General features: G+C 37.9%; 1 protein-coding gene across 1 annotated transcript; it reads left to right on the top strand.

Moving 5' to 3' along the window:
• The first annotated feature begins 4,232 nt into the window (after positions 1-4,232).
• Positions 4,233-6,710, top strand: LOC120359093 (uncharacterized protein K02A2.6-like). The gene is given in 4 exon segments (XM_039455404.1): positions 4,233-4,503; positions 4,506-5,272; positions 5,746-6,405; positions 6,453-6,710. Coding segments are annotated over 4 exon segments (1,809 nt in total). The 5' UTR covers positions 4,233-4,379.
• Positions 6,711-14,476: the final 7,766 nt, after the last annotated feature.

Genomic DNA, 14,476 nt, shown 5'->3' with positions numbered 1-14,476 from the left:
AACAATGAGTTTGGCGGAAAGACCATCATGTCCAACAGCCGCAAATTTATCTTTGCAAAAAGTCCTAGTAATATCCCGCGGCAATACATCCTTCTAATAAAATTTAAGGTCGCTGTAAACGTCATCCCCCAAATATATGGCACCCAGCCGCTCTGGTCCAGCTACCGATCCCGTAGTGAAGAATTCGTTTAGTTCTTCCACAGAGAAGAGCAAGTTGCTGACTGAGGACTTCCGCTTGACATGTCTCAGTTCTCTCCAGATTGAGCTTGGTTCTCTTGGATTATCGAAGGTCGCCTTGTAGAAATTAGATTTGGCAGTCTGCACCATGCCGTGAACCTTTCTTCTGAGCGTCTTAAATATCTCATAATTAGCGTCAGTTCGGCACCTCCTTCAGACCCTTCTGGGCTTGTTCCTGTTTTTCATTTCCGCTTTGATGCCCTCCGTTAATCAGGAAACAGGCGCATGTTTCGGCCGGATCACCTTGAACGGGGCATGCTTATTGTAGGAATCTAATAAAAATTTGTTGAAAATTTCCACCTTGGCGTCCATATCATTGGCGAAGTACAGGGAATTCCAGTTCAGAGTCTCAAGCTCGTGGAGGAATTTGTCCTCGTCAAAAGAATTGAAGTCTCTGACTCTCTTGGTTTCTCTCAAAAGCCGACCAATCCTAACGTTGTATTTAATTTCAATAAAGTTGTGCGCAGAAATAAAAGAGGCGTTCCTTTGCTAGAACGAGACAAGCTTCTCCTCGTCGTCAATGATACACAGGTTTATCGTAGTGAAGGACGTCCGGGTGTGATGGGTAGGATCATATGGCCGGTATAAATCAGAGGAAGCGATAAATGACTTTATCTGCTCAGAGTTAAAGGTGTTGGAACCCAGATCTGCATTAAAGTCGCCAAAGATAACAAAGTGTTTATAGGAGGCCGAGAGCTCAAGAAAAATTTCAAAAACCTGAGAGGAGAACCCAATGAGGTGGCTTGTAGACCACTGCAATTAGGAGTCTGAAAGATTTAGTGAATACCTCGACCATGAGATGTTCAGGCCTACCGCAATACAATTCCTCCGACTGATGCACAACTCTGATCAGAAGAAAACTCGGGACACATATCGCCACCCCCCTCACTCTCTCTGCCAATCCTATTCCGCCCGACTGGCAATTCCCGTGGTATATTCGTAGATCCTCAGCCACCGTCTTAGACATAGAGAGGTCTCGTTTACGGTCCGTAGTTTATGTTTTTAACACGATCGGAGACCTTCCTACGCAAGATCGAACAGCTACTGCTATTCAGCGCAGAGTGAGATTGCCCCTCATTTAGCTGCCATCGCTTACAATTTTCGCCGACCAGATCCCTTCTCCTCCAGACGCAGTCTCTGGTTTTGTGTCCGTCCGCACAATGTCCATAGAGAGGCGAAAGCCTGCAGTGCTTGGCGAAATGACCAAAAGCCAAGCATCTGTAACACTGCAAGACTTTTACATAATCAGCAATCCTGCAGAGAGAATAATTCATGAATATAAGTTCGTCTTTTAATAAATGGACGCAAATACTAGGAAACACTTCAATGATGCAGCTAATGAATTTACCGTCCGTTTGGGAAAATATAAATCACCCTGATGTCCAGAAATTGGAAATTTTTCAAATTCAACGAAATAATTTCCTTCTTAAGGTCTTCACTTTTCATGCCGCAAAGAATTCTGTGTACAATAAGGTTGATTTTGGTCTCCTGCTCCAGCTTTAGGTCTGCCTTGTCCAGAACTTGTGATTCTCTTAACTTTGTTAAATTCACAAAGTGAACCTCAATATAAACGTCGTTTCTCTTTACCGACGAGATCCTGTAAAGCTTCAAGTCGTACTCGGAGGGCCTGAGAGTTCTTTTCAAGGCGTCTCTAATTTCCCGAGAGGTAGCGAAACCAGATCCGCGGGAGTGACAATCAAATTAGTAGTTTTTGGGATGTCGAGGACCGGACGGCGGAACACGCGAATCGTCAGTTGTGCAGAGCAAACAGACGCATAAGTCGCGATTTCAACCCGCATTGGACAGGATAATTGCTTCTTGATGGCACGCGGCTCCGCGTCTTCAAAGCCGCAACGCCGCGGCGTCGTGTCAGATGTCCCAAAGGCAACCGCGGTCCACTTCAAATTCGGCGAGTTCGGAAATTTTAATAATTATGTATAGATGTATGGATGTGTCGGTACGCTTTGTCGTGCACAACGATATGTGTGTGTGTGTGTGTGTGTGTGTGTGTATGTATGCGTGTGTACTGTATGTGTACGCTACTTAACAGTGTAAATGTAGTAAATGGTTGCATTCAGCGAAAAAAGTAGCTTTGCAACTGTTGTAAAATTCTTTAATATTGTTACGCCCTGTATAGGCGTGTATTATGTTATAAACGTCTTTTGTCTATTTGTGGCGATGTTCGTGTTGTTGAGGTCTGAAGCCTTGTTTTGGTGACAGACGTGTAGAATAAACGTTGGAGTTTGTCAAAGATTCTGCTTTATTATTTATCGCACGCGAGTGCCTTTTGTGTGAGAGCGCGCGAGAGTGTTTGTGTAACCGACGGACGTAACATTTTTGGGAGCTCGTCCGGGATTCGACGAGCAAGACGAGCTTTAAACGATTTTTGAACTATGGCTTTCGTGCATACTCCGAGGAAGGGGATGTGCACGCGCTCCTCAGGAACAATTTCACAATCTCCGGGAGTCGACGAACGATCGAGTGTGCGTTCTACGGGAGATTTCGTCGAGAGGACGACGGAAGATAACATCGAGCGTACAACAGGAGATGCTGAGACTCCGGGCTCCGCGGAGTTGTTGCGAGTTGCGTTGGAGGAGCTTCGTACGATGAAGGAGGAGCGTCTTCGCTTTCAGCAGCGTGAGAACGAACTTAATGAACAACTACGTCGAATACAAGGCCAGTCGTTTACCAATTTAAATTCTGCTTCAGAGAATAATATCGGTTTAAAATTAAAGCCGGATACTTATGATGGAAATTCTTCATTGCGCGAATTTCTTTCTCAATTCCGTTTACTCGCTCAAGTGAATAATTGGACTGAAACCGTTAAAGTAGTGGTTTTAGCTTCATGTCTTAGAGGGAAAGCGCGTTCAATTTTAGACGGGATTTCGGAATTGGAGAATTTACAATTTTCTGAATTAGAGTCACGCTTAGAATTGCGTTTCGGAGAAAGTCACTTGTTTCAGTCTTTTTATACACAATTTACTAATAGAAAGCAACGTATAGGGGAAGATATTCCCACTCTTGGAGCAGATCTTGAACGTCTGTCTCGTCTAATCTATCCGGAATGCTCTACGGAAGTACGAGATAAAATCGCATGCTCACAATTTCTTGCTGCGCTGGCGGACGGTTTTGTTAAACAAACCCTTCAATTGGAGGGAGTGATTTCTCTGCGTGCAGCGGTAGAAAGGGCTATGGCCATTAAAGCTATAAGGGAAAATAGTTTTTCTAAATTTTCGGAAAAATCAAAATTTTTGCGGAAAAACACAGGGAGAAAAGATTTTAAAAATAGATACTCGGAAAATGGAAATTTCAAGGAAAAAGTGGGATTTTCACGGAAGGATGTTGAATGTTGGCAATGTGGTTCTAAGGGACATTTTCGTTCAGAATGTCCTTCACTCTCACTTACTGGGAAAGAGGGAAACTTGGAATAGTGTTTTGCAAACGAGTTTTGCAGAGAAATTTTGCAAAGCTCGGCGAAGAAATTAGAGGTCAAAAAAAAGAATTTTCCTGTAAAGCCTTTTTGCGTGCAAAACAATAATTTTTGTTTTCGCGGCTTCGTGGATGATCAGCCTTGTATTTTTAAGATAGATACAGGTTCTGATGTTTCCATTCTTAGTAGAAAGTTTGTTAAGAAAAATAAGCAACAGATTTTCGTTAGAGATAGCGATTTAAAGTATCCTACTGGGGAGGAAGTTCCCGTAGATTTTAAACTTGAAGTAAAAGTTGTTTTAGGAAAGCATTCTTTGGAATTTCCAATGTTTGTAGCAGAGATCAAGGATGATTGTATTTTGGGAGCTGATTTCTTAATTAAAACTGGTTACGGGGAAATTTTTGTCTCAAGTTTCGGACAAACTTTACCAGAATTAAAAAATTCTTTTTGTGCTCGAATCAGTAATTTTAACGTTCCAGCTTTTCTTCTAGATTGTTTCGAAAGAAATTCTTCTGAATTAGATTCTTCTAAAAAAAAACATTTTGCGGAATTTCTGAGAGAATTTCAGGATGTCTTTTCGGAAGAGGTAATTGCAGGAAATTGTTCAATCGTTGAACATTCTATTAACTTAGAAAAGAGTGATCCCATTAAACAGACACCTAGACGAATCCCATTCCATTTGCGTGATGAAGTAGAAAAAAATTTAGAAGAGATGAAACGCGAGGGAATTATTGAGGAGTCTTATAGTCCTTGGGTTTCTCCTGCTGTTTTAGTTAAGAAAAAGGACGGAACTCTTAGATTTTGTGTGGATTATAGGAAATTAAATGCTATTACAAAAGAGATTTTTTTCCTTTGCCTAGGATTGATAGTCTTTTCGATCGTTTATCCGGAAGTTCTTGGTTTTCGACCCTGGACTTGAAGAGTGGTTATTGGCAAGTAAAATTGCGTTCTCAAGATAGAGAAAAGACAGCTTTTTCAGTTGGAAATGGGCTGTGGCAATTTACTGTTATGCCTTTTGGTTTATGCAATGCTCCGGCGACTTTTGAGCGTTTAATGGAAAAGGTTCTTCATCAAATCATAAATAAAATGTGTTTAGTTTATCTTGATGACGTGATTATTTTCAGTAACACTTTTGAAGGTTCATTAGCTAATCTAAAGGAAGTCTTTCTTCGTTTTCGAAAAGCGAATTTAAAATTAAATCCTAAGAAATGTTCTTTCTTCGGAAGAAAGGTTAAGTACTTGGGTCATGTTATTACGGAGAATGGAATTTCTACTGATTCTGAGAAGGTTGAATGTATTCAGAATTGGCCTGTACCTCGTAATAAAAAACAGTTACGCAGTTTTCTTGGTTTTTGTTCTTATTACAGGAAGTTTGTTAAAGGATTCTCCATTGTTGCTAAACCTTTATTTGTTTTGACCGAAAATCAAAATAAATTTATTTCGAATGAGGAATGTCAATCGGCTTTTCTTAAACTTAAACAGTTCTTAATGTCTTCGCCAATCTTATCTTTTCCCTCTGAAACAGGAGAATTTATTCTTGACACAAATGCTTCCAATCATGGCATTGGTGCAGTTTTATCTCAGAAACAAGAGGATGGGGAAAAGGTAATCGCTTTTTATAGTCGAGTATTGAGTAAGTCGGAAAGGAATTATTGTGTTACTCGTCGTGAACTTTTAGCAATCATCGATTCTTTTAAAAATTTTCATCATTACCTTTATGGACAAAAGTTTTTAGTTAGAACAGATCATATTTCTTTACGGTGGTTATTATCGTTTAAAGAGCTTGACGGTCAGCGCGTTGGCTGGAACGTCTTCAACAGTATGATTTTGAAGTAATTCATCGTGCAGGGAGGTTACATGGTAATGCTGATGCGTTGTCCAGGCGTCCTTGTGCTGAATTTTCTTGCAAATATTGTGAAAGAATAGAGTTGAGAGGAAACGAGGTAAAGAATAATTCTTTAGGGAGAATTGCTTTTGAGAAAGGGGAGTCTATAGATTGGAAGGAGGCTCAATTGGAAGACCACTCTATCGTCAATATTCATCATGGCAAGGAAATTGGTATTCGTCCTTCTTGACAGGAAATAGCTGCTAATGATTCATCTTCAAAAGTTTATTGGACTCAGTGGGATTCTTTGATTCTCAAAGATGGAGTGTTATTTAGAAGATGGATTTCTCCGGATTTACATACAGAAATTCTTCAAACAATAGTCCCAAGAAAATTTATTCAACGAGTGTTAGAGGAAGCTCATGATTCTCCTTCTGGAGGTCATTTTGGGGTGAATAAGACCTTGGCAAAGATCCGAAAACGATTTTATTGGGCTATTTGTAAGCAAGATGTCGAACATTGGTGTAAAACTTGTAAGGTTTGTTTTGCTAAGAAGGGGCCTTCTGAAAAAGGAAAATCTCCTTTTCAAATTTATAATGTCGGTATTCCTTTTGAAAGAGTTCAGATGGATATTCTAGGTCCTTTTCCGATCTCTTCATCTGGAAAAAAGTATTTATTAGTCATAACTGACTGTTTTTCTAAATGGGTTGAAGCCTTTCCTACTGGAAATATTAAGGCGAGTACCATTGCAGAAATTTTTGTTAACCAAGTGGTTTCTAGATTTGGCGTTCCTTTGGAAATTCATACAGATCAAGGCAGAAATTTTGAATCTCGATTATTTCAAGAATTATCTAGTTTATTGGGAATCAGAAAGACTCGTACTACTCCACTTCATCCTCAATCTAATGGTCAGGTAGAACACTTTTAAATTTCTTAGCCAAATTTGTTTCTGAAAATCAGAGAGATTGGGATCGTTGGATTTTTCTTGGATTGTTAGCTTATAGATCGTCGAAACATGAAGTTACTGGTTTCACTCCTTCTGAGTTATGTCAGGGTAGAGAATTAAGATTATCCTTAGATCTTCTTCGTGGACTTCCTTCAGGAGAGGATTCGGAGTTAGAAAGAGGATATCTCTCTAGACTAAGGAAAAAATTGGTTTCAATTCATGACGTTGTTAGGCAACGGTTGGAATTGAAATCTCAAAAGTTGAAGTGGTGATATGATCAAAGGGATAGGCGGTTAAATTTCGATCCTGGTCAGAAAGTTTGGTTATATAATCCTCGAAGAATTCTTGGCAGAGCCCCTAATTGCAAAATAATTGGGAAGGACCTTATGAGGTCATTAAGAAAATCAATGAGGTAATTTATTGTGTACGAAAATCGAATAGGCATAAGAATAAAATCGTTCACTTGGATAGGCTAGCTTTGTTCGTAGATAGGAGATCTTTGTAAAAGGAGAGAGAGAGAGAGGGAGAGAGAGAGAGAGAGAGGGAGAGAGAGAGAGAGAGTTGTGCTTCCCTGGAAGTCCACGCCTGGGAGGACGGGTTCGGGGAATCGTTCTTTCTTTGGAAATTGGGAAAAAAGTTTCGATTTTTAGGGCAAAAAGTTGTCGAACTTGTGTCTTCGTGGGAATTTTATTGTTAACTCGTGACTAAAAAAAGTTTTTCTTTTGCAGGTTTATTTTTATTTTAAGTGAGATACTCGTTGGAGTTTGTTTAATTTCAGTTTTGGGATTCGTGCGAAGTGAAGTTTTTCTTGTGAAGAATCGTCGAAACTTTGTGTTAAGAAGACCGCCATGCCCCGGTTTTTTTGAATCGAGGTTTTTCCGAGGGCCTGAGGGCAAATGCCGAGGCGGGGACATAGGGAGCCCTTAAGGCGTTGGGTCCTCGAGAGTTAATTCCCCCCCCTTGTCCGAAGAATGAAGGAAGAAGTGCTCAAAACTCAAGCTGAAGAGTAAGAACGAGCTACAGCTAAAGCAGGAAGATGACGTCTTGTGGGCGAAGTCACGCAGCTCCGAATCCCTTTGCAGCAGCTAGGGGAAGAGCAAGAAGTGAAGATTTTAGAAGTCCTTAGTTGGTTGTCGGGACGACAACCTAAAGAAAGGGGGCAGTGTTACGCCCGGTATAGGCGTGTATTATGTTATAAACGTCTTTTGTCTATTTGTGGCGATGTTCGTGTTGTTGAGGTCTGAAGCCTTGTTTTGGTGACAGACGTGTAGAATAAACGTTGGAGTTTTTCAAAGATTCTGCTTTATTATTTATCGCACGCGAGTGCCCTTTTGTGTGAGAGCGCGCGAGAGTGTTTGTGTAACCGACGGACGTAACAATATGATTGATTTATACTCATATTCAGCAGGAACTAAGGGCAAAAACTAATCATATTAAAAACTCTTACAACAGTTGCAAAGCTGTTTTTTTCCACTAAACGCAACCCATCAAACGCTGTCAGCCCACTAAGCTGTCTAATTGTTTCCTACACTACCTACACTCATAAAAAGATTCAATTAAAGTTTTGTGTTTACGATATAGAAATCGGTCCAAGATCTCGAATGAAGAGAGAATGGACCAATCGCATTTGAACAATTCGGCCAACTGATTAATGCGATTGGTCAATTCTTTCTCTATCCGAAATCTTGGGCCGATTTTGTAGTATCGTGGACACAAGGCTTTAAGGTGTTTTATAATTGCCGCAATCATAAGAAATTGGCCAATTATAGTAGATTTACAGAAGAATAATCGACTATGATTGGCCAATTGCTTGCGGTTACGGTTATTATAAGCCAACCTTATTCTTTAAGTTTTTAGTAGAGTCCTGTATAAGAAAAGAAGCAACCTTGATGTCCGAAGCACTGATTGGTAAAACTATTATTTAAAATACAAATTTACAAATAATTATTTAATTTCATTTTTCAAGAACTTTCTTGCTATAATATTTTGATTACAAAAATTTGGGACCTTTGCATTTTACAATTAGAGACTTGTTCCAAGCGCACACTATCAGCGCTATTGCAATGTTGCGTCCACTTTATCGTGTATAAGGAGATGAAATATGTCTATGTGCGTGCGTACGTGCAATCTTTAGGGCCGAATATCTGTTTTCAATTATTTTTGAATCACAAAAATAGCTCCACTACTAAATTTTGTTTTTATATTGCTTTTTCCTTATAATTTATTCCTGTCTATAATTCTGTATTGGTTCATTCCTATAGAAAATAACCAATATACACAAAAAATAACATTTTATTTTAATGTACTTTGCTATAACATACTTGCTTCTGACGTTAATTCATTATTTTTTATTTGTACACAATAAGGCTTATATAGGCAATCGATCTGTAGGCAATATTACTTGTGTGCAGTACGCCTTGTGAGCAATATTGCATGTGTGCAATCATGCATTCGGCCTTTAATTTTTTACTTGTGCCCAATTGAGACTGTAGGCAATCGATCTGTAGGCAATATTACTTGTGTGCAATTCGCCTTGCGCGCAATATTGTCGTGTGTGGAATTCACCTTGTGCGCAATATTGCATGTGTGCAATCGTGCATTCGTCCTTTAATTTTCTACTTGTGCGCAATCGAAACTGTAAGCAATCGATCTGTAGGCAGAATTTTTTGTGCGCAGTCGATTTGTAGGCAATTGGGATGTTGGCAATCGACACTGTAGGCAATCGATTTGTAGGTAATTGGGACCCTCTCCATATAAGCGTCGTTTCTCTTCTATTTTCATATGAGCTTTGTTAGACAAATACTTTATTTCTTTTTGTTACATAATAAAAAGAGAAGAAAAGAAGTACAATAAAGTACAGCGTTTTAAAAAATTATATGCGTATTACAAACACTTATAGTATTGTGTCATAATTAGCTAGTTTAAACGCCTCCGATATTTGGTTATAACTATCTACAACACAATTTACAGCTGCAGCATTTTGTTATAATAAGCCAGTACACGATAAATGGTCCTGGAAAAAATTAGAAAGTCAGCACACAATAAATGCATCTGACATTTGGTTATAACTATCCACATCACAATTTATAGCTATAGCATTTTGTTATAACAAGCCAGTATACGATGAATGCCCCTGGCAAAAAATTAAAAAGCGTACAATAAATGTCTTTGACATTTTACAACTGTGGCATTTTGTTATAACTAGCCAGCCCACAAAACGCCTCTGGTAGTAATTACAACTGTGATTATAATTAGAAAATCGTTTACCGGTCTATGGCAAAAGAAACCTTTTGACTTTATGTCTCATTATAGATTTCTTACACCACGTAGTTTGTCTTTGCAGACGATACGGCGGTCCGGTTGTCCTCCGCTGCTGTCGTCACCGCCACCGGGAGAGTCCAATAGCGCATATCCCGATAGCCCAGCAACTAATCATCTTGACTTATCTAATCCAACTTACGGAAAATCTCTAGGCATCTGCCATTGTGAGTGATTTGTGTGCTATTGAGATGTGCGCTATCGGGACCCGCCGACTGCCACCACCTTTCTTTCTCCTCCTTCCTTATCATCGCAAAAACAGACAACGTTGCTCTCCGTCTGCCCTCGCGATCCCCGCGGTCGTTCACTTCCTTGCACTGTCCTTGACGCCGAGCATGTGGCGGCGATGGCTGTGGTTGAGATGACGATGTCGTCGTCGTGTCATCGGCGTTCTCGATACCGACACGCGTCGCTGCGTTATTACTAGCACCAATCATGATTCCCGCGACACCACCACTATTACCACTATCGCAGTCACTATCGATGTCGCCGTCACCGCTGCCGCCGTCGCCGTCGACGACGTTGCCGCTACCGTTGTCGTAGTCATTCACTATTATCACCAGCACTAATAACGACGACGTCGACAACGACGACAACGACGACAACGACAACGACGACGACGACGACGACGACGACGACGATGACGACGACGACGACGACGCTACCGCTACCGTTATCGTGGTCATCCACTATTATCACCATCACTGACGAGGACGGCGACAGCGACGACGACGGCAACGGCGACGACAACGGCGACAACGATGACGACGTCGCCATTGTCGCTGCCGTCGCCGTAGACAACGACGCTGCCGCTATCGTTGTCGTGGTCGCCTACTATTGTTGTACGAACAGACTACTGCCTCTACATTATAACTTCAAACTTTTGGACACTATTGCGTGGGGACAATACGGTGAATGCGAGTGACAACCCGTCACGATAAAGACGCAAAAGAAAGAAAAAAGACAGGAGAAAGACAGAGACAGACAGACAGAGAGAGAGAGAGAGAGAGAGAGAGAGACGATGCGCAGGAGTACGCGCGGAGTAAATTATCTTGACCCACAAGTCGTACCTCGTAACGATAACAACTGTATTGTCCAAACGTTTATTTCATTGCGGGTTACTCATGAAGACTCGGACGCACGTGTAAAGAGAACTCTACCCGTGACAAACGGCATGAAGCACGCCGCGAAGATGTCATATTACTAGAGTGGCAGTACACGCTGGCTGCGGCAGTAGGATTGTAATTTTCATACAAACTGTAATACAATTCAGACATTCTTGAGAAAATAGTAAAATACTTTTATCACTTATAGTACCGTTACAAAAGAAGACGTGTCAAGTTTGACATGTAGCTCTGTGGTAAAATGAGTGGCTGGTATGCTGAAGGTTTCCAGGTTTGATTTACAAAAAGAATTGTCCTGAGGGACAATTCTTTTTGTAAATCTAGTATTGAAAAAATAAAGAAATTAAAAAATGCTGTTCAATTATTAATTAAATTAAAATTGAACATAAAACATATGTAAAAACTGTAACACTTATTTTGACGTTCAAACACTCATTGTTAATTTTCATAGTAAATACATCTTTCGTGTTCTTGAGAAATTTTAATTTGATTGATAATAGAAGAGAATTTTTAAATTTCTTAATATTTTTTTATAATGACAAATTTAATGTTAAATAATTAAAAATAGTTTAAAAAATATACGTAACAATTTAAAAAAATCCTACTAACTTTTATATAATTCTACGTATATTATAAATAATTGTATGTACGAATCTATGAAGAATAATTTTTTTTACAATTATTCATATATATAAATTTGTGAGGAATGTGACAAATAAAATCACGGATATTATAAAAATTGTAAAAAAAAATTATTCTTTATACATACATACATATAATTATTTATAATGTACGTAGAATTATATAAAAGTTAGTGGAATTTTTTAAAATTGTTACATATATTTTTTAAACTATTTTTAATTATTTAACACTAAATACGTCATTATGAAAAAATATTAGAAAATTTAAAAATGTTCTTTTTTTATCAATCGAATTAAAATTTAGAGAGCACGAAAGATGTATTTGCCATAAAAATTTACAATGAGTGTTTGAACGTCAAAATAAGTGTTACAATTTTTACATATGTTCTGTGTCCAATTTCAATTTAATTTAATAATAAAAGAGCATTTTTTAATTTCTTTATTTTTTTCAATACTAGATTTACAAAAAAAAAATTGTTCTGAAGGATCGAACCTGAAACCTTCAACATACTAACCACTTATTTTACCACAGAGCTACATAGCCAACTTGACAAGTCTTCTTCCATAACGATACTATATGTGCTAAAAGTATTTTATCATTTTCTCAAAAATGCCTGAATTTTACTGTAGTAATGTATGAATGAAAATTACAATCCTATTACATTTTATTAAATCGGTGACCAGGAATTACTGATTGTGAGTTCCCCTCGTTAGAGCAAATTGCAAAATTTTCGTCGCATGGCCAACGCGCTACGTGGCAACGTCGCGATAACTTCGTCGCACAGTGGGAGAAATCCGGAAAAAGCGGTCAAAAATTTATAACTCTGTGAATTATTAAGTAAATATTTTGAAAATTGGTATCCTTAGGTTTTTTGGATCACTGAACACGAATACGAGGTCAAAATTGCAAAATTCAAAATGGCCGATCCAATATGCCGTCACAAAAGGACGAACCGCAGATATGAGGACATAATTGAATAATAGTTTTGCAAAATATAGCTCATATTCAACTCTCTTAAATTAATTTGACACGTATTCTATAAAAACTCAAGGAGAACTCAAGACACAAAGAGCTCGTTGTCATAGTCGAGTACATTTTTAATGATTTTGTATCAGAGAAATAAAGTAATAAATGTACACAAAATATAATGTGTAATCTATTTATGTAGAATTTAATAACATATCGTTATTGTAATATGATTAGTTTATGTTTACAATTTTATAAAAATTATAGTTTGGCTCCCCAGTTAATTGTTAAAATCTGTATTATTCAAGTAATATTATTAAGCAATATAAAAAGATGAAATTTCTATTTTATGAACGTACTATTTTGTTGACTGATTTTGGTTACCTATTTATAAAATAAGCTTAAGTCCCTTCACTGCATGAAGGTATCAATCAAAAAACGTTAATTTTAATTATTTTTTTTTACATTTTTAATTTTTAACTTTTTTTATATTTTTTTAACAGTTTTTTATATTTTTTTAACAGTTTTTCAACTTACTTATTTCTCCGATTCCAAAACTTTCTCATCGTAAATACTACTTTTTAGTAATGCTTTTGCTTCTTGGGTTAATTCTTTTACTTTTTCTTTTTTTTTAATCGTATTGCACTTATAACTGGATCTGAAGAAATCAACAAAAAGTGCATTGTATCTTCATTGTTGGCTACACGCGAACAAAAGCGACTGTTGTGAGCTCTTACGTTTTTAAAAATTTTGTTACTAGTTTCTTGATCTTCCTCAGATAGATGACCAATGGGTATAGAAAGTTCATCCATTATTTTTCTTCTATGTATCATTACTTTGCGAACTGAAGGGGGCATTTTGTACCAGTTATACAACTTAACATAGGTATAATTCTGCAGTTTCGATTGCATATTTTTCAAACTTTTGCAGGTCAACTTCCAAACTTCTATTGATCGTATGATCGAGTAGCGATTGCAATTTTACGCTTGCGCCACGTTCCGTTATTTCAATATTTGCGGGATAGCAATCGCGCTTTGGGTTTTTCAATTTTTCATAAGGAGGATACTGCTTATCGTTAAATAGCGTTAAATTGTACGATCAAAGAACTTCGTATTTGGCTTTTGACATTCTTAAATCCATAAACATGGCTAGCACAGTATTTAAAAACGTATGATCTTCGTTCACTGTACGTTTTTCCACTGGTTTGTGAATTTTAGGTGAAACTGCTTTTGCTAATGCTTCTTTAGAGTAATTATGTCTCAGCTCTTGCACGCGTCTTCTCTTTGTTCGCTCAGAACAATTTTCGAATGACGATCTTGATCGACCTCGACTCACAGAACCATTGATGGTAATGGATCAAAAGGACGCTAACGGTTAGGAGACACAGTTAAGAATTCAACAATGAACATTTGTTGTATGAAATGTTCATATTTGTTTCTAAAGACGCGTTGAAACCTTCGAATTTTTCCAGCATCTAGTGTACGTAGCCAAAAAGGAACAATTTAATTTATGCTTGACTTCTGCCAATTGATTTTCTGATAAATTAAATTCCTGTTTGATTTTATTCATCAAAATACTAATTTTTGATTTATGTTTGTGTGTGTCGCTCCAAATCCAAACACATAATTGTTCGTGCTTTATTTGAAACGCATTCATACTGCTTTTTAATGAACACGTCTACACGTAGAAGAAAAATAAAATCAGATCGTATAACTGTAAACCTAAAACTTAAGCGGAACTGAACTGAAACAAAAGAACAAAGGCGAAAAATGTAATCTGTATTCAGAATTGATCTTACCTATACTACTGTGTCCAAAAAGTAAGGTGACATTGCATTTTAAATCTCCCGCGCGCACGGATTTGGAGGAATAAAATTTTTTTTAGGTTGGTAGGACTGTCTTTGACATCCAAGAGAAGTAACACGTCAAAATATCCATTAGTGTTTGAGATACGCATTGTTTTGTGAGCTGCTAAAAGTGAATTTCTCG

Source organism: Solenopsis invicta, chromosome 12 (genome assembly GCF_016802725.1).
Source record: "Solenopsis invicta isolate M01_SB chromosome 12, UNIL_Sinv_3.0, whole genome shotgun sequence".
NCBI classification, from domain to species: Eukaryota; Metazoa; Arthropoda; class Insecta; order Hymenoptera; family Formicidae; genus Solenopsis; species Solenopsis invicta.
Note: the sequence above shows the minus strand (reverse complement) of the source record. Positions and strands in the feature narration are given on the sequence as shown.